This window comes from Mobula birostris, chromosome 19, assembly GCF_030028105.1.
Source record: "Mobula birostris isolate sMobBir1 chromosome 19, sMobBir1.hap1, whole genome shotgun sequence".
Classification (NCBI taxonomy): Eukaryota; Metazoa; Chordata; class Chondrichthyes; order Myliobatiformes; family Myliobatidae; genus Mobula; species Mobula birostris.
Window position 1 is genome coordinate 10,302,911 of NC_092388.1, and position 25,461 is coordinate 10,328,371.

General features: G+C 42.8%; 1 protein-coding gene across 2 annotated transcripts in view; it reads right to left on the reverse strand.

Moving 5' to 3' along the window:
- The window catches only part of tax1bp1b (Tax1 (human T-cell leukemia virus type I) binding protein 1b), a 118,918-nt gene that overhangs the window by 76,594 nt on the left and 16,863 nt on the right, over positions 1 to 25,461 (reverse strand). For both annotated transcript variants that reach the window (XM_072283210.1, XM_072283209.1), the window contains exon 2: positions 21,216 to 21,407. In XM_072283210.1, the coding sequence (XP_072139311.1) occupies positions 21,216 to 21,392 (177 nt within the window). In that variant the 5' untranslated portion in view covers positions 21,393 to 21,407. The remainder of the gene's footprint in view (positions 1 to 21,215; positions 21,408 to 25,461) is intronic.

Below are 25,461 nucleotides of genomic sequence, written 5' to 3' on the forward strand. Positions count from 1 at the left end.
ATTGAGACTGACATATCAATATTCCATGAACATTTTTGGATAAAAATATAACCAAATTGCAAATAATATAAATTATGAAGATGAAATGTTGTCTATTATACTTGGTGTTCTTTATCAATAATAATAATAATAAAGATCAATAGCATCTTTAGCATTTGGCATTCTTGAGAATTCTGTGATTTCCACTTTTAGACAATATACTTTATTTACTTATATACATTTGCCGTGTGTTGGCACATGGCCAAGTGGTTAAGGCATTGGTCTAGTGATCTGAAGGTTGCTAGTTCGAGCCTCAGGGGAGGCAGTATGTTGTGTCCTTGAACAAAGCACTTAACCACACATTGCTCTACAACAACACCGGTGCCAAACTGTATCAGCCCTAGTGCCCTTCCCTTGGACAACATCGGTGGCGTGGAGAGGGGAGACTTGCAGCATGGGCAACTGCTGGTCTTCCTTGCCCAGGCCTGCGCCCTGGAAAACCTTCAAAGGCGCAAATCCATGGCCTCACAAGACTAACGGATGCCTATATACATTTGCCATATAAAGCCACTTTGGTTTTTAAAAAACTTTAAAAGATTAACTTTATTTGTCAAATGTACATCAAAACATACAGTGAAATCCAACATTTGCGTCAAATCAAATCTGTGAACTTTGTCTTGGCCAACATAAGATGCCCACATCTCACTAACCCTAACCCATACATCTCTGGAATGTGGGAGGAAACCAGCACACCTGCAGTACACTATTTACAGACAGTAGGAGTTAAACGCCGATCGGTGATTGCTGGTGTTGTAAAGCAATGTGCTAACCACTACGCTACCGTGCCACTGTACTCTATAAACTGAATCTGCTTGTTGCTAATGCCGACTGCAACCCTTCCCCCTTGAAGGACAATGAACAAAAAAGCTGATTACTCATTTCACCAATGACTTTCTTCACTAAAGCAAATATTGCCATCATGGCTTTTGATTATCAATGTAAATTTCCCTTTTAAAGATGAAATCTCCACCATACATTCTGACGAGTCAAAGTTATACAATCCTGACTCTGAATTTATATAACAATCATGATAATCTAAGCACCTGAATCTAAAAACTTGATCAATGCCCACTGTTGGAAAAAAAACTCTCAAGATCTGTTGCATCTTGCCCGTTATGAAAATCTGTCTTAAACCTTCTCAGTTGGTAAAGACGTGCATGTTTGTATTACTTTGATAATGTTTCAGCGATGGACCCTAATTTTTTTAAAACTGGCTTGTTATCAAGAACTAGTAAAAATTTGCTTCTAATTTTAAATACAGTGGCAGATATAAAACATAGTTAACAGTAAATACTATATGCTTATCAGATATCTGTAGTCTCCTACGGCATTATGGTTGGCACAACCTACAGTGGCTACCATGAACAGTGCCACAGTGCACAGAAGTGCAGAAGCAAAATAAATCTAGTATAGTCTCCCATTGTTCTGATACAATACTTATTGTCAAAAACAGCTTTCCCTTTTCTTTGGTATTTATAGTTTGAAATTTTTTATTTCTATTTACAATAATAATTTTTGATATGTTCTGAAACTAGTCTTCAAATCAGTCTATCCAGGTGCTTTTTTTAAAAATCATTTTTAGTCACAAAAATGTAGGCATAGGCACAAAGAGACAAGGGCAGGAATTATTCCCACTGGAAACAGCAGCTGGGAGATTCAGCTCCGGTTTGGTCTCCCAGCTAAAGGGAGTATATTGGATGTTCCAGAATGGATGCAACAAAAAGGTACAATGCACTAATTCCTGGGATAAGGTGCCTCAGCATGGGCAGTTAGGCAACTGGGCCCCCACCACCCACCCCACCACTCTCTGGATCCAAAAGAATGGGAGATCATCTCAATAAAACTTGAAACTTCCTAAAACATCTCACAGTACTTGCAAGGATTGTGTTTTTCCTGGCGAGTCTGCCTGGAAAAGTTGGTAGAGAGGGTCATCAATTCAAAACTGTGTTCATTACGTTCAGTATAATGCCTCTATTCCTCATTAAAAAAAAACTGGTTTTGTACTCTCTAAATAATGGATGAGCAAGAAGCAATCCAATTGGAACAGGTAATATTTTTTCCTGGGGTTTAACAATGTATGCAGAAGGTTGATGTATTCCTGTATGTGTACCTAGAATTAAGGATAAGAGGCTCAGAATAGTCCGTGTTTTAAGGCTCCTGTAATGAGATAATAATGAGAAGAGGGCATATTTTGGATGAGGGTCCTTCAAGTTTGATTGCCTTTTGAAGATGTCCCTGATGTTGGGGAGGCTATAAAAGGAGCTGGGTAAGTCTACAATGACTACAGCTTTTTTCGATCCTGCGCATTGTTGACTCCATAACAGACAGTGATGCAACAATCACAATGCTCTCCACAGTATATCTGGTGACATACCAAATCTCCTCAAACTCAATGAAGTACAGCCGCTGGCATGTTTACTCTTGTTAATTGGATTTGTCCTGCTTTTTGGTGACATCTCATTCCTGGGCAACATTCCTGCTGTTTAGCGAATTTAATTGCCAGCCCAGATTGAAATGGTCAGGGTATCACGGCTAGAGGAGAGAAGCAGGCTGGTGTTCATTGCTCGAAGAGGTCTACTCGTCTCTGCCCCGAACTGAGGCTGCAGCCTGCAACTAACGGATTCTTGGACCGTCTGTGACAGGCTTCGTGGTTGTGGATTCACTTTCATGAACTTCAGTTCAGAATGGTATTTACTTACTTTTATTGTTTGTACAGTTTGTGATTTCTTTTCTGCACATTGGGTGTTTGGCTTTTTTTTAAATGGATTCTATTGGGTTTCTTTGTTTTGTGGCTGCCTACAAGGAGATGAATATCAAGGTTGTATATAGTATACATACTTTAATAAATGAACTTTGAAACCTAGTGAGGTGGGTGTTGGGGAATGGAAGAGAATAACCTTATGGAAGAGAACTAATCCAAGCAACACAGAACAGCTGCACAACCGGCCTTTGAATGTGCCTGCTGAGGAGTTTCAGCTCCATTCTTGAAGCTGGTGCTACTGTAAAACCACATTCTTCACTGGCCAGAGAATACCAAGTTGAACAAAACAAATTTTGCAAAATGAAATATCACTATTAGTGGAATCCTACTGGTGTTAACAGAATCATTTACATTTTCTACACCCAGGAAATCTGGAACCTTCAAAAATTGGCTGAGAATAGCTTGTTGTAAAATTGGAAGCAACAGAAGAGAACTCAGACAGACCAGCTGCTTGGCATTTCCGGCTGAATAAAGTTGCAAATGGTTTCACTTTAACACTTAGACAGGGAGTCCCAATATCATTGAACATGATTAATTGTACATATTTGTTTTGGTCAATGTAGATTGAATAAATGAATCTGGCCAGCAGGTTTGCATCAAACAGGAGCTAAATCTCTCTAGCAAATGTGAGTAGTTTCTAATGACTAGGCTGCATTTAACCATTTAAATGGCTGTAATCCAGAACATACATGCAATTTCAAACACAGAAAACATAAATTTATTGCACTTCAAGTGGTGCTATTTCCGTCAATATGCTCTATTGTTGAACTCCATATAGAGTTTAACAGCAAAATTCTTCCTTGCTGACATTTCTCAAGGCTAGACCTGTTCGAGGATTCAATACTCCATTAATTTCAATGTGATTACAGGACCCTGGTTATACAGAAAGGGAAGCTCTGGAAAGGTCAAATGAGTTGAATTATAGCAAGCTCATGTTCCATTATTTCTCACATTTCTCCATTCTCAGTGAATCTTTGCTAAATTAGCACCATCTATTTTCTTGGTTAGGCTTTCTTCCAAATGAACACTGTTCCATGATACTGAGAATCTATGTTCATTATTGTGTGTCAAACCATAAGTCTGGAGCATTTAAATATATTTGATAAAAATACATCTCCACAACAGTAAAACAAGTGCTGTCTTTACTATTTTAATATCTAACTAGTCACTGTTTAATGCATCTTCAATAGTTCACCAAAAAATGTCTTTTGTATAAGCATTTCAGTGAAGCACCACTCATTTATAAATCAAGACTTCAGGACAAATATATTAAAAAATTGCTTCAGGATTATCACCTGATTGGATGTATTACCTGGGGATACGAATTGACAATAAACTGGACTGGTCTAAAAACACTGAGACTGTCTACAAGAAGGGTCAGAGCTGTCTCTATTTCCTGAGGATACTGAGGTCCTTTAACATCTGCTGGACGATGCTGAGGATATTCTACGAGTCTGTGGTGGCCAGTGCTATCATGTTTGCTGTTGTGTGCTGGGGCAGCAGGCTGAGGGTAGCAGACACCAACAGAATCAACAAACTCATTCGTAAGGCCAGTGATGTTGTGGGGATGGAACTGGACTCCCTCACGGTGGTGTCTGAAAAGAGGATGCTGTCTAAGTTTCATGCCATCTTGGTCAATGTCTCCCATCCACTACATAATGTACTGGGTGGGCACAGGAGTACATTCAGCCAGAGACTCACTCCTCCGAGATGCAGCACAGAGCGTCATAGGAAGTCATTCCTGCCTGTGGCCATCAAATTTTACAACTCCTCCCTTGGAGAGTCAGACACCCTGAGCTGATAGGCTGGTCCTGGACTTATTTCCTGGCATAATTTACATATTACTATTTAACTATTTATTACTATTTTTCTATTACTATTTATTATTTCCATGACTATTACTATTTACTAATACTAGTATTACTATTACTATTTCTATTATTTATTATTTATGGTGCAACTGTAACGAAAACCAATTTCCCCCGGGATCAATAAAGTATGATTAAGACTAAGTATATGGAAGTAGCAAATAAAACAATTAAGTTCAGGGCATGTAGATACATGCTGGTACTTATTCAAGAGCTATAGACTATTATTTCACAATGTTCATACATTTTGCACACCAGCTGTATTAATTTAATTATGTTGGGATGCTTGTCTGCACTGCCTTAATCTACTTTTCGGAATCTAGTTCATCAGAGCTATTTGATGAAAACAAAACAATGGCACAACTATGGAGTCTTTTTTAGCTTGCTCTCTGTACCTCCCTCTGCGGGATCCTCGTCTTCCACATCAGCAGATTAGCCAGTGCAGATCAGTAACCAACATCCCCTCCTTGCTGACAATCAAGGCAGGCACACCTCAAGGATGCATGTTTAGCTCAGTGCTCTACTCTCTGCACTCATGACTGTTGCTTGGCACAGATCCAATGCAATCTACAAGTTCGCTGGTAACACAAATGTTGTTGGCAAAGACTCAGTAAGTGACAAGGAGGCTTACAGGATTGAGAAAGACCAGGTGGTTGAGTGGTGTTACAACAATCTTGCATTCAACGTCAGCAAGACCAAGGAACTGACTGTTGACATCACAAAGAGGAATTCAGGAAAATACAATTCATTTCTCAATGTATCAGCCGTTTCAAGTTCCTGGGTGTCAAAGTCTATCCTGAGCCCAGTGTATTAATTCAATTACACAGAAGGCATGCCAGTGGCTATATTTCATTAGGAAATAGGGGAGATTTGGCATGTCCGTGAAGACCCTACAGATGTATTACAAGAGCATTCTAACTGGCTGTATCACTAAATGGTATGATGGTGCCAGTGACACAAGATCAGAAAAGGCTGCAGAGGATTGTAAACTTAGCCAGCTCTATCATGGGTACAAGCTTTCCCAGCATCAAGAACATTTTCAAAAGGCAATGTTTTAAGGCGGCAGCATCCATCATACACGACCCTCACGATTCAGGACATGCCTTCTTCTCATTGCCACCATCAGGGAGAAGTAAAGAAGCACGAAGACACACACTCAAAAGTTTGTTTTTTTTTTTTTTAAGTACAGCTTCCGCCCTTCTGAAAAGTCTATGAACCTACAAAACACTATCTCACTAGTTAGCTCTTTTTTTTGCTGTTTATTTGCTTTCTCATGTTAAAAAATATTCTTAGAGATTTATAGTCATTTTTAATGTACTGCATTGTACTGCTGCCACAAAACAACAAATTTCAGAACACACGTCAATGACAATAAACCTGATTCTGAAGATAATGCAAAGCACGGCAGAGAGAGAAATGAATGGAAATCGAAGTGAAACATCCAACATATTATCTTTTAATTCAGTTATCTGTACAATATGCTGCTTACAAAACTTCAGAAACACTGTCATTGCTATTACATACCAATCTTTGTAATTGATTGCACAAATATTTCTGGTTTCAGCACACTACCACTTACTTACTTAACCAGATTATCTGAGATATATCTATTATCTGGCATCTGATAGATGTAATATGTATCTTTATTCTTGTGAGGTCTAGATCCTGTAAGTCTTGATCCAACAGCAGTACTGCTGTTCAAAGCAGCAGCCCACCATCCTTAACTCAACTGTAATTACAGATGGGCAGTAAATGGTCTTGTCAGCAACACTCTCATCTCATTTAAGAGTCAGTACATTTTATGCATACACAGATTCCTTTCAGACGTGTTTTAGTTCTCCTACAAATGGAACTAATATATCCAATCTAATTCTTCAGCCATGCAATATACAATGTCAACCAGCAGATGGCACCATCATTTACCCAGCAGGTGTTAGAAGTAGCACACAATACAAAATTTAAAGTTCTCAATGAGATGAGCTGCAATTGTTTTCACCATAATGGTATTTATCAAAACAGCATAAAATCCATTCACTTAACAGCCACAGAATACAATGATAGTCAGCAGCTGAATAAGTGATGCTAAATTAGTCCGCCTTATGTCAGTCTTTCTTCAAAAGTACAATGAATCAGGACTAGTTTAGAGCTTTCAGGACTACAAACAGATTGATCTCATTAAATATTGCTTAAACATTTTTGTTGAGTGGATCAGAGATACAATAGGCTGAAACATTTAAATTTTGGCATGTGGTTCCACAAAAAACCAAGTGCAAAGTCCTTCTTGCAGGTCAAATGCAACATCAATACTTCCACATTAAAACACAGTAAATGGAGGCTGATTGCATATCTGATGCAGGCACATCGGAGTTCATCTAGTCTAATGAATCTGGATGCAGGACACTGTCAAGTTTGACCCACGTAGCTAAATGTTCTTTGCATTGGCACCTCTTGTTTACTTCACCACCAATGGTGAAGTCTGCACAACCCCACTGATTTGAACAGAACTGCTGACATTGTTAGAAAAATACCAGTGGCACTTCACTATTTTTCATTTTATTTTTTGTTTGGAATTAATTTCAAGTAATTTAAGCATATTTTTAAGTGTTTTTCTATACTGTTTATTAATTTTTTAATCTTTTTAGTAGTAGTGATTTGGAGTTTTGAATTAATTTCAAGCTTAAAGTACATTTGGGTGTTTTTAATAATATTGTTTATTAATAACTTAAATCTATTTGAAGTTAGAGTGCCTTCACAAGTCATTAACTTCTAAGTCAGAATCTCTGGATACATGACTGGGGTATAGAATCTGGCTCAATATTACTCCACACAAATGAGGAGGCAAATGAAAGTGCAACAAAATTTGCAGAACTTTTAAAATGATACTTGTTCCAAAATCGTATTTTAAAGCTGTGCTCCAATATTGTTGATATCTTATACAATTATTTTACCAAAAACAAATTAATTCAATCACCAACTAAATTGTTTTACAAATGTAATTATGATCTCAGTGCATTCCTGCAAAATGCATTACATGTACATTATTTCTTAAATCAGTAGTTGAATAAAACTGAAGTACAATCAGTTGAATGTTAACACTTTTGCAGCATGATTACAATGATGTAACACTAAAGCGTCTCTGAACTCTCGAACTTCATCACACAACTACATGAGAAATGCAGGGAACAGCAGCAAATGTTAAACATGTTCCCTTTTCACTTTGTGATAGCCCTCGATTCCATTAATTGAGAGAGATTGTGGAGCATTCATCTAAAATCTGGCTAACCACAGATACTCATCCAAGTTTAATTAGAGTAAGTCTGATTTGTTGCACTTTTTAGGTTAAATGTAGGGGGAAAATACACAGTTAATGGCTGGACACTTTACAGCAGAGATATATAGAGAGATGTTGGAATCTATGCTCCTGGCTCCCTGAAAGTGGCCACATGAGAAGGGTGACAAAGGCAGCATGTTTGGCTTCATTGGTTGACACATTGAGTATATTGAATATATTGAGTACATTGAATATAGTCCTGAAAAAGGGGCTTGACCCAAAATGTAGACTGTTTACTAATTTCCGTAAGACCTGGTGAGTTCCTCTAGCATTTTGTGTGTGTTGCACAAGGGTACTGTGTTGCCTAGAGATCAAACCTAGAGTATATTGTGCAATTCTGGTCACCTTATTATATTATTTCTCAATCAATATCTGAATCAAATTATAGTACAATTGGCTGCATTGAATGTTAACACTTTTGCAGCTGGATTTATAAAGGATACAGAAGGTTTATCAGAATGCTATCTAGATTAAAAGGTATGAACTACAAGGAAAGGTTAGACAAACTTTGATCATTTTTTTCTGGAACATCAGAAGCAAAGGGGGAGAACCAATAGAGGTTTATAAAATTATGAGAGTTATAAAGTAGACTTACAGAATTTTTCCCCACAGGGTAGAATAGTCAAATACTAGAGAGCATGTATGATCCAAATGTCAGAAGCCAACTAAGGTATGCACTAAGAACCTAGTGTTGGGAGTATCCAGAAGTCTAAAAGTGTAAATGAGGAACCATCTCCCAACTACCCACCAGTCTGCACTGTCAAGTTCTTGCATAACATATGGTGTTGGCTTTGTAGTCACCTTTGAGTCCCTAGAAATGGAGTGAATGAATGCGTCTTATCTTGGATCTTAAAGAATATGACATTCAACCCAGCATGGATGGAAAGTATGCACGGATTCCAACCCAGGACCAATCACCTCGAAGTCCAATGCGGATGCCATGACACCACTAGCTGGCAAGTAACTGAAAATAATTAGCGTCTGTCAAGAGATGCTGCATTTCTTTTCTAATAAATAAGATTGCTTTGATGAGAATGGCCAAGAGGTAATAAATTAAGGAGTTCTTGGATTGGAGGCATCACCACACCTGTCAGGGACAATAAAGATTTACAACTAACTGAAGCACTATGATCTTACAGAAACCTAAAAAGAAGTTGGTTGGTGGAAAAAGTGCAGAACATCCTGCAAACATGCCAATAACATAATACATACAGGATCCTTCATCCAACCAACCCAGCCCTCTCAGCCCAACCAACCAACAACCAACCCTGCTTCGACTCAAGAAAGCAGGATATGTTATCAAGGAGAGTTAGTCATCAGCACTTGTTCAAAGGAATATCTCAATCACCTCCTAAACTCACACTTGATAGACACTTGACTCCATTCCACAACCTGTCACAATTTTGCTACTTCTTCCAGTCTATTTCGTCCATTCGTTGTGCGCCATGTCGTATAACATTGTCGATCGTGGTCTTACCAAAGCCACGATTGTTCTTGGCACACTCTTCTATAGAAATGGCTTGTCATTGCCTCCTTCAGTATCTTAATAAAATGGGTGACCCCAGCCATTATCAATACTCTTCAGAGAATGTCTGCCCGCCATCAATGGTCACATAACCAGGACTTGCGATTTGCCAGTAGGAAACTGAAAAGGCTGAAAAGGGCCTTCGGAGCACATGAAACCCTTGCTGAAGTACCAAAATATTGCACAACATCCTCTGGTCTGCATTCATCTCTATCAACAAGGAAAAGCAGAACATATCCAAGGACCATCTTTAACTTGTAAGATAAATCTGATTGTGTTAATTACAGAACAGTCTTCATGACTTCTGCCACAAGGAAAGTGATTACATGAATCCTCCTCCACCATCTACCCAATGACCCAAGAGTTCCTCCCAAATGTGACTATACTCAAAGACTTGTTACCATCTTCCATCTACTTCATGATATGCAAACAATGACCCCCATCAACAGATCCACGAAGACTGCCTTCATGCAAGGACACCTCACAGCAACAAGCCTTGTCTTAATCCTACAGTCTGCAACAATTCATCTGATCACTAAAACTACGGTGGAGTTAATCTACAGGAGCAGCAGGGAATTGCTCAACCTTGGCTGTTTTCCAACATCACAAAGATCACAACAAATTAAAGAAGAAAGTTACAAGATACAAACAATACTTGCACATGTGTACACTCAAATGTTCCAGGCCCAAGTCATTGCCAAATCTTCCTCCAGTCACATGAATTGCACAATAAGCATACTAAGATCCCTCATTAGCCTGCCATTGCCACTGAACGCTGGCTCCCCTCCCCTGCTCACTGCCCCAAAAGATCCTCAATGAGGTATTGCGCAATGAGGATAATTTCCATCTCCGAAAGAACCTCCAGCAGCGACAGAGATCAATAACAAAATTCACCAACTTGTTACTGTGGAAAAACTTGTCTGATAGCCAAAACTATGATCTACCCGGTAGCACTGATCCTCACCTTTGTCTACATTGAAAACATGAGCAACTTGGTGAACCTTCAAAGCAATGCAGGAATATCAGCAATATCTCTAGAAAATCCTCCAAATCCACTAGCAAGATAAATGAACCAACATCAGCACATTCTCTAGACCAATATTACAACAATGATCATACCCAAAAACTTCAAAGGCAGGGCGCAACAAAAATGCTTGACATCATAACCCTAAGTATTGATTCTACAGTAAAAACTGAGAACAGTAAGAGACAACTTTATACTAGTACCAGGTTACTGCTGGAAGATTCCCTCCAGCTAAATGCTGACCCAGTGGGCCCTAGAAACCTGTACACGTGGCTCACTGTTTGTACAAAATTCTGGGCCAATCATATATGCATATTTAAATGTTAGTAGCTTTGTACCACATTTGTAATTGGTTAAAATACTGATAATTTTCCCCCCAACAGACAACCACGCCTTTTTAAAAACACAGTTATACAAACCGAGTTTGTACTGACTTACATAACAGTGAACTCCATATAGCAATATCAGACAATAAATATAACCAAAGTAATCTAAGGAAAAGATACTCCCAGGGGTGCCGGGGGGGGGGGGGGGGGGAGAGAGGATGAGCAGCACCCCAGTCGGATGGACACAACGACATCAGACCCAGGCAATGAACAAACGACGATAAGGAAGCAGTGTGCATGTGGCAAAATCTGCAAGAACGATCGCGGCTTGAAGATCCACCAAGCGAGGATGAAGTGTTTGGTGGGAGCAGGAGCAGCACAACGTGCAGGTGTCCAACCTGGTGAGACGAAGGAGGGGCCAGGCCCGGAGTCACCCCATAGTGCCCGGAACCTCCAAGTGTTGCAAACTAATCCCTCAAACATGAAGTCTAACAGGAGGCAGATCAAATGGCCTGCAGCTAACATGACTTCACTGTGGAAGCAGTTTGATGAAGATAACCAAATTCTGGAGGCAACGGCGAAGGGAGGGGTTGATAGGAAGCTGCAAGCCATGACAACAACTATTGTTAGTATCGCAGCTGAACGGTTCGGAGAATAGGAGAAGGAAGGCTCCAAAACATCTTACTCGAAGAACCAAAGAGCATTGAGGATCCACAACATCAGGCAGGAGCCCATGGGAAGATAGCTTGGAGGAGGCCTTTGAAAGGAAGCTCTCCAAGTACGCAGGACTGGTCAGCAGCTGTCAGCAGGCTGGATGGAGAGCAAGGTGTCTCCCAGTGGAGGTTGGTTGTAGGGGATTCATAGCTCATTCTTTAGTTAGAGCCTTCAGCATTTTGGGCATCGAGGGAGAGAGGAAAAGGAGAGCCATCCACAGTACCACCGATGCGGCAGAGAAGGCCTTAAGATGGCTGTGGCTCAAAAGAGGGGAGCCATGGAGTCATAAGTATCTAGCCATCTGGATACAAGCTGGGGTCTGATCAGCCCCAGCTGGGTCACCTGGAGGAGGTTGTATGATGTTGAGAGACCCGAAACACCCGATGATTCCAGGAACATCACTGAAGATGTGTCCAGAAGCATCAATAGATGTATGTACATAGTTGAAATAAAATTCCTATATCAAAACAGAAATTCTAAAAGAATTCAGAAAGTGAAACCAGTTTCATTTCAGGTCTAAGACTCTTCATTAGATCTCAGAAAGAGAGAAAGCAACAGGAAAGTCTGAATAACAGAGAAGAACCCTGTATTTTTGATTGTTCAGAATATTTCTCCTTTTCTGTAAAACTATTTATTCATAAGCATGGCATGAATAGAATGCTTATGAATTGTGATAATACTTCTAGAGTTAAGGTCAGCAAAAGTCACCAATTTACAGAAATTCATTTAAGTACATTTGAAAATGGTACTCCACTTCTGAAAAGCACAACCAGATATCCAGGGTCTTTAAGATAGAAAATAAAGTCATCTTAAAATGTTATTCATGTAATATGGACCCTGTTATCTGAAATAATGATTCCACTCCAAAACTGAAGATTTCCACTGATATTAGAATTCTGTTCTGGACTTCAACTGAATTGAAGTCAGTAAAAAAAAACACCCTCTGCATCAAATTGTAGTGAATAGAAACTTCCTTCTCAGCATTCCCTTACCCCAATGAGTCAACAAATCTGGTTCCTTTTATCTCGCAAGGCTCTGCATCAAGTAATTAAATAAACCAAAGAACAAGAAGAAATAAACTCTGCTGTTACCAAGTACAAAATTAATACGGATTATTTAGATTACAAAATTGGCTAACAAGCATCTCAACCACAAGTATTCTTGAGATTGCCTCAAAGTAATTGTTAAGAAATCCAATAATTTTCAAGCAAATCTCTTAATACAAAATGATCAGCAAGTGAGGTAGCCCAATTTTCTAAATTATTTTACATTACCAATTATAGGGTTGCCCAAATATGCCTTTTAACTTGCATTCAAATTGATGGACACGACCTCAAGGATACAACTGTCTTCAGTTTTAAAAGTAGTAATTTGCCTTATTATTGTCACGTAGTGAAACAGTGAAAAAATTTGTCTTGCATTGAGGGAGCACAAGATAAAACAGCAACAGAATGCACAATAAAGTTACAGTAACCGAGATAGTGCAGTGCAAGAAGATGACAAGGTGAGTCTGTTTCAAGGCTTTGAAATTTTTAAGATTGACTGCTACCGAACTCCTCTGACCCTCAGAGAAGGATCCTGCCAATTGATGCACAATTAACTAAGCCTTTCAAAATGCACATAATGCCTTAACTGTCCCTGTCAATAGAGCCAGTCCTATACAAAAAAATCTACAGCAAAAATAGCCGTCTTTAACAGTCATATTAACGTTTTAAACCATGTCCCTAAAAAGCATCAATTGTCTTTTTTTTTCCCCCTCGCAATTTTTAACAAAAATCTAAGCAAAATTAATTTAATAATTTATTCATAATTTTTGTCTATGAACTGGAGTACCAAAATTGTAATTATGTCATCCACATTTATAATTTATAAATTTATAGAAGTAAAATTTATTATCAAAGTATTTACAGTGGATTCCAGTTAATTGGATCATTAATTGGGGCAGCCACTTATTTGGGACAACTTTTAAAGAACAAAATCTAATTGAGAAAATAACTGGGATTCTCTTGGTTTTATTTGGGACACTATACTGCTTAATTGGGACACTAGACCACTTAATTGGGACAGCAGACTACTGTCAGTAAGTTTCAATCACATGAGTCATGTGAACTTTTGTGACCGTTAGACACTACAGCATACTTAGAATGAACAATTTTTAAAATCAAATCAGTTGCATGTGTTTGTGTTCAAAAAGCAGTACTTTTTGTTACTACTAGTTGGCTGGAAATAGATAGATAGATAGATATACTTTATTGATCCCGAGGGAAATTGGGTTTCGTTACAGCCACATCAACCAAGAATAGAGCATAAATATAGCAATACAAAAACCACAAACAAGCAAACAACAAAATGCAAACTATGCCAGATGGAAAATAAGTCCAGGACCAGTCTATTGGCTCAGGGTGCCTGACCCTCCACGGGAGGAGCTGCAAGTTCGATAGCCACAGGCAGGAACGACCTCCCGTGCCGCCCCGTGTTGTATCTCGGTGGAATGTGGCCGAAGTCCAACAGTAAAAAGTTCAATATCCGGTCTACAAACATGTTCCTTGGTCGTAATATGACCCGGATTGCACCATCTGTTGTTAGCCAGAACAGTGAGCACCCGCACCCAACTCCTTTACGCTTACCGCTCTCAGTGCACTTCCGGTCAGCCTGAGCGGTCTGAAAGCCGTCCATGGAGAAGTTTTGATCGGATATGTCCTTGTGCAGCCCCGTTCCAGTGAAACACATAACACTGCACTCCCGAAATGTTCTCTGACGCCTGGCTAGCGCCGTGAACTCATTCATTTTATTACCCATGAACTCCTCTTCTCCATAAGTCTCGGTTGTCTCGACCTGGTCCGCTTTCCTCGACTTTGTGATCCCCCTCTGTGAGTTTTCCTCCAGATTTCAGCAGGGGTGTCCGCCACTGTGCTCGCTAAACCAGCTGGCATTGGTGCAAGCAGCTGGTCCCTGGAGCACACAATGCAACCATGCTTCTGTCCCGCGTGTCGGAATGTAACTATTTCCAGTGCCAAAAACCCAAATAAAACTCTCTCCACCAGCATGTTAGAGAGCGTGCAGCTTCAACGTGTTACCGTGAAAAAAAAATACAAAAAATAACGCAAGTTAAAAAGTAAGAAGAAGGAGGTAAATAAACTGATCAGAATGGCTGTACCAGGCTGTATGCACAACCGGCGCATGCGCAAATAAACTGTAAGAATATTTAGAATTGTTTTGCTCACTGCAGTTTCAAGCATTCAAGCTTGGAGATGTCAAAAAATGATCAGGAGTGAAAATGAAACTATTTCACTACTTCAACAAGTTAGGAACCATGTGAAGAACTCCAAGGTATTAACAATCATCTTGAATACTACAATGAAAATGAAGATTTGGAGGACGCAATTGTGGAAGCCATTGTATGAAAGCAGTCCATCATTTGCAAGAGGTGTTAATTTACTGTCAATCAAAAAAGCACAGCAGCATGTGGGTTGTCCATTGTATCCAATGATATCAGTGGGAGAGTTTTTAAGAAGTGGAAAAGCTATTGCACTGGGACATGAAGCACACCAGACACGTCCAATGAATGACTGAAAAAAAATTCAGATTTTTCAGCATGCTGACCTGATGGACAGGATATCTGGGAAAGACATCTCCAGTGTCCAAGGAGGAGTCAGCAGATCTGTGTTCACACGGTAATAGTTCTTCGGCAAACATTTGACTTGCACTCAATGCTTTCAAGTTCTTCAATTTTTACCTTGGGGATATGTTATATCCAGTTCACCTTACTGTAAGCTTGATCTTGAAACTGTACAGTTGTAGTCGCGCTGATATGCGACGAGCAAAAGCAACACACTGAGTCGAGCAGGCTCTGGTTGAACCGTCTGCTGTTTGAATCGGTGCACGCTTAAGTAACCCGCTCCCAGCAACCCCCACTCTTTGTGGGGTGGAAGCAACGTTGGCTTCTGGGCCGAGGTCTGCCCCGCACTCAGTGCCCCTTCAGTTGCCACTGGCTGCCGGCTTGCCGGCGACTGCTGGAGCCGGTTTGCTTGCTGCGTGGACCAGCCGCCACATGACCCCCACCCCCACCCCCAGAACCGGCGATAGGAGGTGCAGATTCCACAGCCTGCATACCCTCAGTTCTCTTAGGTGGCCGGCCTTGACGTCGTGGGGGTGGTACCGCAACCCAGCGTTCAAGATGCGCCAGTTTGAGACGGTCAATGGTAAAATCTCTTCACGACCGCCGATGTCGAGAACGCAGGTTGCTCCATTATGGTGCACCGCCTTGTAGGGTCCCTCGTATGGTCGCTGCAGGGGTGGTCTGTGCGTGCCTCGGCGAATGAAAACATACTCGCTCTGTTGTAGGTCCCTGGGCACGAAAGAGGGTGTTGTTCCGTGGCGGGACGCCGGGACTGGAGCAAGTGTTCCAAGCTGCTCCCAGAGTTTAGTTAGGACCCCAGCAGGTGTGTCCTCCTGGCCATGGGACACTGGCACAAATTCACTGGGAACTGTGAGTGGGGCACCGTAAACAAGTTCGGCCGATGATGTGGCCAGGTCCTCCTTGGGTGCCATGCAGATGCCAAGCAGCACCCAGGGGAGTTCATCCACCCAGTCTGGCCCTCGGAGGCGTGCCATCAGGGCTGACTTCAAGTGCCTGTGGAAACGTTCCACCAGGCCATTGGACTGTGGATGGTAAGCAGTCGTTCAGTGGAGCTGGGTTCCGAGGAGTTGTGCCAGCGCAGACCACAAAGCCGATGTGAACTGCGCACCCGTTTGAAGTGATGTGGGCTGGGAGTCCGAACCGTGCCACCCAGGTGGTAATCAGGGCTCTGCAACATGTCTCCGTGGCCCTGTCAGCGAGTGGGATAGCTTTCGGCTACCACGTGAACCTGTCCACCATGGTGAACAGGTATCTTGCTCCTCTCGAAACCAGCAGTGGGCCGACGATGTCCACGTGGACATGTTCAAACCTCCTGTGTGTCGGCTAGAAGGATTGCAGTGGGGCCATCACGTGCCTCTGGATTTTGGAGGTTTGACAGTGCGTGCATGTCCTTGCCCAGTGCCCGACCTGCTTGCGTAGGCCGTGTCACACAAACCTATCTGCGATCAGCCGGATGGTCGCCCGGATGGAAGGGTGGGCTAAACCATGCAAGTCGTCGAAAACGTGCGTCTCCAAGCGGTCGGGACAATGGGCCGAAGTTGCCCGGTGGACACATCGCAAAGGAGCTTCTTACCTTCGGGCCCAATGGGTATGTCTTTGAGGCAGAGTCCTGAGACTGTGGTCCAGTACACCGGCATCTCACCACCCAGCCGTTGCACCTCAGCTGACGCTGCATAATCCAACCCCAGAGACAGAGTGCACTGATTGGACAGAGGCTCATGACAGCGCGTCTGCCACCACGTTGTTCTTCCCAGAGGTGTGCTCGATTGTGGTGGTAAACTCCAAGATGTACAACAGGTGGCGTTGTTAGCGGGCCGACCACAGGTCCAACACTTCGGCAAACGTGAAAGTGAGGGGCTTGTGGTCTGTGAAGACCGTGAACTCTCTCCCTTCCAGGAAATACCTGAAGTGCCGGATGGCAAGGTACAGATAGCGGCAGCAGAGCAGGCATAGATGTGCCAGATGTTCCTGGCGGGAGCGGCTGGCGATAAGTGTGTCATCCAGGTAGATGAACAGAAAGTCTAGATCTCGCCCTACTGCGTCCATCAAGCGCTGGAAAGTCTGCGCCACGTTTTTGAGCCCAAACAGCATCCTGAGGAACTCGAACGGGCCACAGGGGGTAATGAGGGCCGTCTTGGGTACATCATCAGGGTAGACTGGGATCTGATGATACCCTCGGACCAGGTCGATCTTCAAAAAGATGCGCGCCCCGTGCAGGTTAGCCATAAGGTCCTGGATGTACGGTACCAGAGAGCGATCGGACATGGTGGCATCGTTCAGCCTCCGATAGTCGCCGCACTGTCTCCACCCTCCTACGGACTTGGGGACCATATGGAATGGGGAGACCCATGGGCTATCGGAACGCCGCACAGTCCCCATCTCCTCCATCTCCTTGAATTCCTCCTTTGCAAAGTGGAGCTTGTCAGGTTGTAGTCTGCGGGCCCAGGCATGAAGGGGAGGTCCCTGTGTGGGGATGTGGTGCATCACGCCGTGCTTGGGGTCTGTTGAGGAAAACTACGGCGTGATGATAGATGGGAACTCTGATAACGCTCTGGCGAACTTGTTGTCAGAATAAGTGTCGAAATCCAGGTGCAGGGCCGGTAACCTGGCCTCACCGAGGGAGAAAGACTGAAATGTCTTTGCATCGTCCAATCATCGTCCCTTCAAATCCATGAGCAGGCAAGCAGAGGAAGTCCACACCCAGCAATGGCTATGATACTGCGGCCAGCGTAAATGTCCATGTAAAGCGGCTGGAACCGAACTGCAAAGGGATGGTTCTTGTGCCGTAGGTGCGGATGGTGCTGCTGTTGGCTGCCATAAGTTCCGGTCCTGTTCTTCTAGTTCGGGTATCGTGGCTCGAGGGGGGGTAGGACACTGATTTCTGCCCCCATGTCCACCAGGAATCTACATCCAGAGCGCTTGTCCCAAACGTAGAGGAGGCTATCACAGTGACCAGCCGCTGTAGCCATCAGCGATGGCTGGTCCTGGCTTTTCCCATGGAACGAGCATGGCAGTCGGCACCGGCGGGCCCCGGAACCCCACCTTTGATGATTAAAAACACCAAGACTCAGAAGTGGTGCCGTCCCTTGGTGTGGGTGTTCGGTGCTCCGCTGCTGGGATGTGGGAGGGCTGGGCTTTCGGCCGTGCCACAGCACTAATTTCGATGGTGGTTCCGCCAATTTGGCGCGCCAAAGCCGTCAGCACGGGCAGCCACCCTATGCGGGTCTCTGAAGTCTTCATCTGCTAGCAGGAGGGGGATGTCTTCTGGCATTTGCTCCAAGAAGATCTGTTCAAACAACAGACAAGGGTTATGGCGCCTGTCAGTGCTAGCACATTGCTCATCAGGCTTGATGGCGTGCGGTCGCCCAGACCGTCCATATGCAGTAACCGCGTGGCCCGTTCGCGGCGGGTTAGGCCAAATGTGCGGATTAACAGGGCCTTGAGTGCCTCGTACCTGTCTGTTGCCGGGGGATGATGCAGAAAAAGGATAATGCGGCCCGCTGTCTCCTGGTCGAGGGCGCCCATCACATATTAATACCTGGTGGTGCCTGAGACAATTTGCCTGACCTGGAACTGGGCCTTCGCTTGCTCAAACCAGACCAGGGGTTGAGTGGTCCAGAAGGTTGGCAGTTTAAGGGAAACTGCATTCTGCAGAGCTGAGTCGTTCATGTTGGGTCCAAATACCACTGGACCATCGGGGTCACCAATGTAGTCGCGCTGATATGCGACAAGCGAAAGCAACACACTGAGGTGAGCAGAGTCTGGTTGAACCATTTACTGTTTGAATCGGTGCGTGCTTAAGTAACCCGCTCCCAGCAACCCCCGCCCTTTGCGGGGCGGAAGCGACGGCTTCCGGGCCGAGGTCTGCCCCACACTCAGATCCCCTTCGGTTGCCGCTGGCTGCAGGCTCGCTGGCGACTGCAGGAGCTGGTTCGCTTGCTGCGTGGGCGAGCCGCCACACAGTATACTTCTGAATTAGGGTTCAGTAGAGTTATGTGGGCTCAATGCTTTAACTGTCCCTGTCAATTCAGTAGCAAGAATGAAAATCATCATCATTCCTGAGCTAACTGGAGAAAAAGACAGAAGCCTGGAATTCTATTTGATCCATTGCCAACAGCCCTTTTGGCTTGACTTTCTGGTGAAAATCTGTCATGCCCAAGAGAACACACCTGTCTTTGAACATTTTCTACATGTGAGATCATCAGTGAAAGAGGTGATCCATGTCTGAAGGGGGAAGCGAGGAAACAAAACCAATTCCTTTAAGAGCCCAGCAACTGTTGGCAGTAGCAGAGACAAACAGACAGGACAAGCAGTTGTTTGCAGATCAGGACCGACCTGTGACTGCTACATGGGGTGTGTGATGGCAGGGAGAACTAGCCAATTTAAGAAAAAAAAAACAAGTAATTTGTTTGGAAGATCCAAGTGGAAGGTTTAGAAATTTGCTTTGGGAAAATTACACACTGGGAGGGTGCTGGAGATCTTTGGGTCTGTAGATAAAGTGCCACTTCAACATGGAGATGATAAGCATTCAGTTGCAGCAATGTACTGGCGAGACTATAGTGTACAGAGAATGGATAAGTGTGCAACTCCTAACTGTGAGAAAATTCTGGGAAGTAGCTCATTGATGGTGCTTCCAACGGAAACAATATATTTGCATCCCAAATTGCAATTGTCATTTCTTTTACTTATATAAATCATCAGCTCCTAGCTTTCCATCAGAAACTTAAGCTGGACTCCAGAAACACATAATATAAATCTCCTATCAAATGAGCAACATGAAGAGCTGTCCTCTTCTGTTGTTGACTGGAATTCCTCCCAAACATCCAAGAAAATTTCTCTACTGCACTTTTCAATATTGGAAAGCAACCATGACTGCCCGAAACCTCTCCATTTCTGCAAATACAATTCATTTTCTTTAGTTTCCTTTCTTCATGTGTTAAACTTCGTAATCATATTCCTTCACCACCTAGAAAATACGGCTGAATCAAATTTCCTCCCTCCCCCCACCCCCACAGAGGGAGAGGAAAGATGAAAAAAGGTCAAAGAATGAGGTGGGAAATGATAAAAGGGAGGAAAGGAAGATGAAAACCCGTTTTTAAATATACATTCGATAAATGGTGCAACAGTACCATCAAAGGACACCACAGGGCGGCTATCTCAGGATTTTCTTTGTTAAAGTGTAATCTAGTGTAAATAAGATTACAGGAGCAAAGTGAAGGGAGTTCAAGATTGTGTTCAGAAACACACAACTGTGTTGCATATGAAACTGAATAAATGTCAAGACATTTTGTATTTTTTTAGATCTTTGGAACTAATAAAAGTTTATATAATTTGATAATAAAGATGACTTGATGAAGCAAAGACAATTGAGAGCAAAAATTAATAGAATTTTATGACCTTATAGTTACTGAGTTCATGCAGCACAGGAGGTTCAGATTCCCTGGTATCATTCAGAGTGGGTTGGGTTCAACAAAATTGAATTTAAGGTGAAAAATATATTCTAGATTTTTTAATCTTAATCTCTTTCTAATCTATATTCTCTGCTTCTATTCTATGCAAAGTGCAAACTCTGTCTTGGCTCAGGTTTTATTGGACACTGTGTGCCAACACATATCACCGAGTGGCCATTGCCCATAAATGGAAAGGAAATGGCTAAGAAAGTTTATGGGCCAAACACAGGAAATGGGATTAGATTAGATGGGCACCTTGGTCAGCATGAGATGAGTTGGGCTACACCCTATCACTCTATGACTCTAGTGTCTTCATGCTATTTGTCCTATTCCCCCTTCTGTTTACCTTCTATTAATTTGCTACCTTACCACTCACCCAACCTGAAAAGAGATCTTTGCTTTATTTACAACAAAGCCACAGATTCAGTAAATTGCTTGTTCTAGAAAATTCTTACAAAAAGATTTAGCTGGTAGCTGGACAGTATCAAGTTAAATAATTTAAAAGACTCAGTGTTTACCATCAATGATGGAACTCACCTTAAAGATGCCAACCCAGTCCTTTGGATGTGGCTTAATGTATGGAGTCAGTGTGTAATGACACTCAAGGGGGGCATGAGGGAGGTAACTTTTTGCCACATTTTGAAAGATCACATGAGCAAAATTAGATGACTGCATTGTACTGCTTGATGGAAGTGGAACAGGAAATACGTCCATTCTTCAGCACAATTTCTGTAAAATTAAAAAGATGGCCAAGTTACTTAAACTGTTTCAGTATCAGGTTTAAATAACTTATAACACTATTGAGAGTCAAACATCATTTCAAACAACAAAAAACTGACGGCAGATTCAGTTAGTATATTAAAGTCGATGCTATGGGAAAATCTATATACATTCCAATGCATTTCACTTCATTTTCAAATATCAGATTTGAAGAACCTGCTGCTGGTTAGTAGTCATAGTCATACTTTATTGATCCCAGGGGGAAATTGGTTTTTGTTACAGTTGCACCATAAATAATAAATAGTAATAGAACCATAAATAGTTAAATAGTAATATGTAAATTATGCCAGTAAATTATGAAATAAGTCCAGGACCAGCCTATTGGCTCAGGGTGTCTGAGCCTCCAAGGGAGGAGTTGTAAAGTTTGATGGCCACAGGCAGGAATGACTTCCTATAACGCTCTGTGTTGCATCTCGGTGGATTGAGTCTCTGGCTGAATGTACTCCTGTGCCCACCCAGTACATTATGTAGTGGATGGAAGACATTGACCAAGATGGCATGCAACTTAGACAGCATCCTCTTTTCAGACACCACCATGAGAGAGTCCAGTTCCATCCCCACAACATCACTGGCATTACAAATAAGTTTGTTGATTCTGTTGGTGTCTGCTACCCTCAGTCTGCTGCCCAGCACACAACAGCAAACATGATAGCACTGGCCACCACAGACTCGTAGAACATCCTCAGCATCGTCCAGCAGATGTTAAAGGACCTCAGTCTCCTCAGGAAATAGAGACAGCTCTGACCATTCTTGTAGACAGCCTCAGTGTTCTTTGACCAGTCCAGTTTATTGTCAATACGTATCCCCAGGTACTTGTAATCCTCCACCATGTCCACACTGACCCCCTGGATGAAAACAAGGGTCACCGGTACCTTAGCTCTCCTCAGGTCTACCACCAGCTCCTTAGTCTTCTTCACATTAAGCTGCAGATAATTCTGCTCACACCATGTGACAAAGTTTCCTACAGTAGCCCTGTACTTGACCTCATCTCCCTTGCTGATACATCCAACTACGGCAGAGTCATCCGAAAACTTCTGAAGATGACAAGACTGTGCAGTAGTTGAAGTCCGAGGTGTAAGTGGTGAAGAGAAAGGGAGACAAGACAGTCCCCTGTGGAGCCCCAGTGCTGCTGACCACTCTGTCGGACACACAGTGTTGCAAGCACACGTACTGTGGTCTGCCAGTCAGGTAATCAAGAATCCATGACACCAGGGAAGCATCCACCTGCATCGCTGTCAGCTTCTTCCCCAGCACAGCAGGGCGAATGGTGTTGAACACACTGGAGAAGTCAAAAAACATGACCCTCACAGTGTTCACTGGCTTGTCCAGGTGGGCATAGACACGGTTCAGCAGGTAGACGATGGCATCCTCAACTCCTAGTCAAGGCTGGTAGGCGAACTGGAGGGGATCTAAGTGTGGCCTGACCATAGGCCGGAGCAGCTCCAGAACAAGTCTCTCCAGGGTCTTCATGATGTGGGAGGTCAATGCCACTGGTCTGTAGTCATTGAGGCCGCTGGGGCGCGGCGTCTTCAGCACAGGGACGAGGCAGGACGTTTTCCACAGTACAGGAACCCTCTGGAGCCTCAGGCTCAGGTTGAATACATGGTGAAGTACTCCACATAGCTGAGGGGCACAGGCTTTGAGCACCCTGGTACTGACACCATCCGGTCCTGCAGCCTTGCTTGGGTTGAGACGTTTCAGCTGTCTTCTCACCTGTTCAGCCGTGAAGCTCACTGTGGTGGTTTTGTGTGGGGGAGGGGTATAGTCATGAGAGCAGGGTGGGGGACTGTGAGGAGGGGTAGGAGGGGAGAGTGGAACATGTGTTGATTGGGGGCCGACAACAGATGGCTCATGTGGAGGATGAGCAGGAGTCACAATGTCAAATCTGTTAAAGAACAGGTTAAGTTTGTTGGCCCTGTCCACATTGCCCTCAGCTCCTCTGTTGCTAGTTTGCCGGAACCCAGTGATGGTCCTTATCCCCCTCCAGGCCTCTCTCATGTTGTTCTGCTGGAGTTTCCACTCAAGCTTCCTCCTGTTCCTGTCTTTAGCCTCCCTGATACTGGCTTTCAGGTTCCTCTGTATTGCCCTCAGCTCCTCCCTATTTCCATCTCTAAACGCCCTCTTTTTAGCGTTCAGGATGTCCTTAATGTCCTTTGTCACCCATGGCTTGTTATTTGAATAACAAACGACAGTTCTTGTTGGAACATTGCAGTCCACACAGAAGTTGATGTAATCCGTGATGCATTCTGTGAGCCTATCAATATCCTCTCCATGTGGCTCACAGAGTGCCTGCCAGTCTGTCACCTCAAAACAACCCTGGAGTGCCTCGTAAGCCTCCTCTGACCATTTCTTCACTGTCCTCGAGGTTGCAGGTTTACTCTTCACCAGAGGCACGTAGCAGGGTTTTAGATGCACCAGGTTGTGATCTGACAGTGGGGGGAGGGGAGAGAAGTTGTATGCATCCTTAACATTAGCGTACATCAAATCCAGAGTCCTCTCCCCTCTGGTTGTACAGCTCACATACTGCGTGAAGTTGGGCAGTGTTCTTGCCATGGTAACCTGGTTGAAGTCACCAGAGATGGTAATGAGGGCAGTCGGGTGCTGGGTTTCTAATCTTGCTATGACAGTGTAAATGATGTTACACGCCGACGTCGGGTTGGCACAGGGAGGGATGTACACAACAACCACAATTGCATGCGAGATTTCCCTTGGCAAATAATATGGCCGGAGTCCAACAGCAAAAAGTTCAATATCCGGGCTACAGACCCGTTCCTTGATCGTAATATGCCCAGGATTGCACCATCTGTTATTTACCAGAACCACCAGCCCCCCAAAGTTTGGTAACTTTCTACAGTACATAAGATTCAATATTGTTTACTGTCATTTCCAGTGCACAAGTGTAAAGGAGAACAAAATTATTGTTAATCCGGATCCAATGCAGAACAAAAAGAAACAATAAAGAACATAATAAAAATACATATATAAACACTCACACATAAATATACACACACAAACACAAAATTAAGTAGTGGTGATGGAAGTGTTGATCAGCCTTACTGTTTGGGTAAAATGATAGTTTTTGAGTCAGGTAGTCCTGCTGTGGATGCTATGTAGCCTTCTCCCCAAGGACAGGTGGGATTCTTCATGACGTTACTGGCCTTTTTCTGGCACCTTACTCTATATACCACATTGATGGCATGTAGGCTGGTGCTTGTGATGCGTTGGGCAGATTTGACTACCCATTGTAGAATCTTCCTGTCTGTTGCGGTACAGCTTCCGTACCATGCAGTGATGCAGCATGTTGGGATGCTCTCTACTGCCCTTAGCAATACAAGCATAAGGTGCCTACGTTCTACCACCAGTTAGCTGACCTTCCAGACATGGCATCAATGCTGTTCACATTTGGTCAGGATGCCAGGAGTTGGGGTAGGGCATAAATTCATTATCAATTCAACCCAAAAAATTTTGGGTTGAATCAATTTATTTTAGCAAGTCCTATTATATCTAATTTCTTTTTCCAACCCTCTATTATGGATCAAGCATATCTGGCTTGGAAAATTAAAGGTATAGTACAGTTTAGTGATCTATTTTTGGATAATTGTTGCATGTCCTTTGAACAATTATCTAATAAATATAATTTGCCTAGATCTCATTTTTTTTTTTAAAAGATATTTACAGGTTAGAAATTTTTTAAATACTGTTTCTCCTACCTTCCTGAATTTATATTCAATGGATATTTTGGAAAAAAATTTAGATTTAAATCCTTTTCAGAAAAGTGTAATAGCAATTATTTATAATACAATTATGAAAATATGCGCAGACGTACCTAATAAAGTTAAGACTGATTGGGAAAGGGAACTTAAGATTACAGTACTGATTGAAAAATGGGAAAAAATTCTTCAATTAGTTAACTCATCCTCTACATGGCTAAACATACGTTGATACAGTTTAAAATAGTGCATAGGGCTCATATGTCTAAGAATAAACTAGCTCGTTATTATTC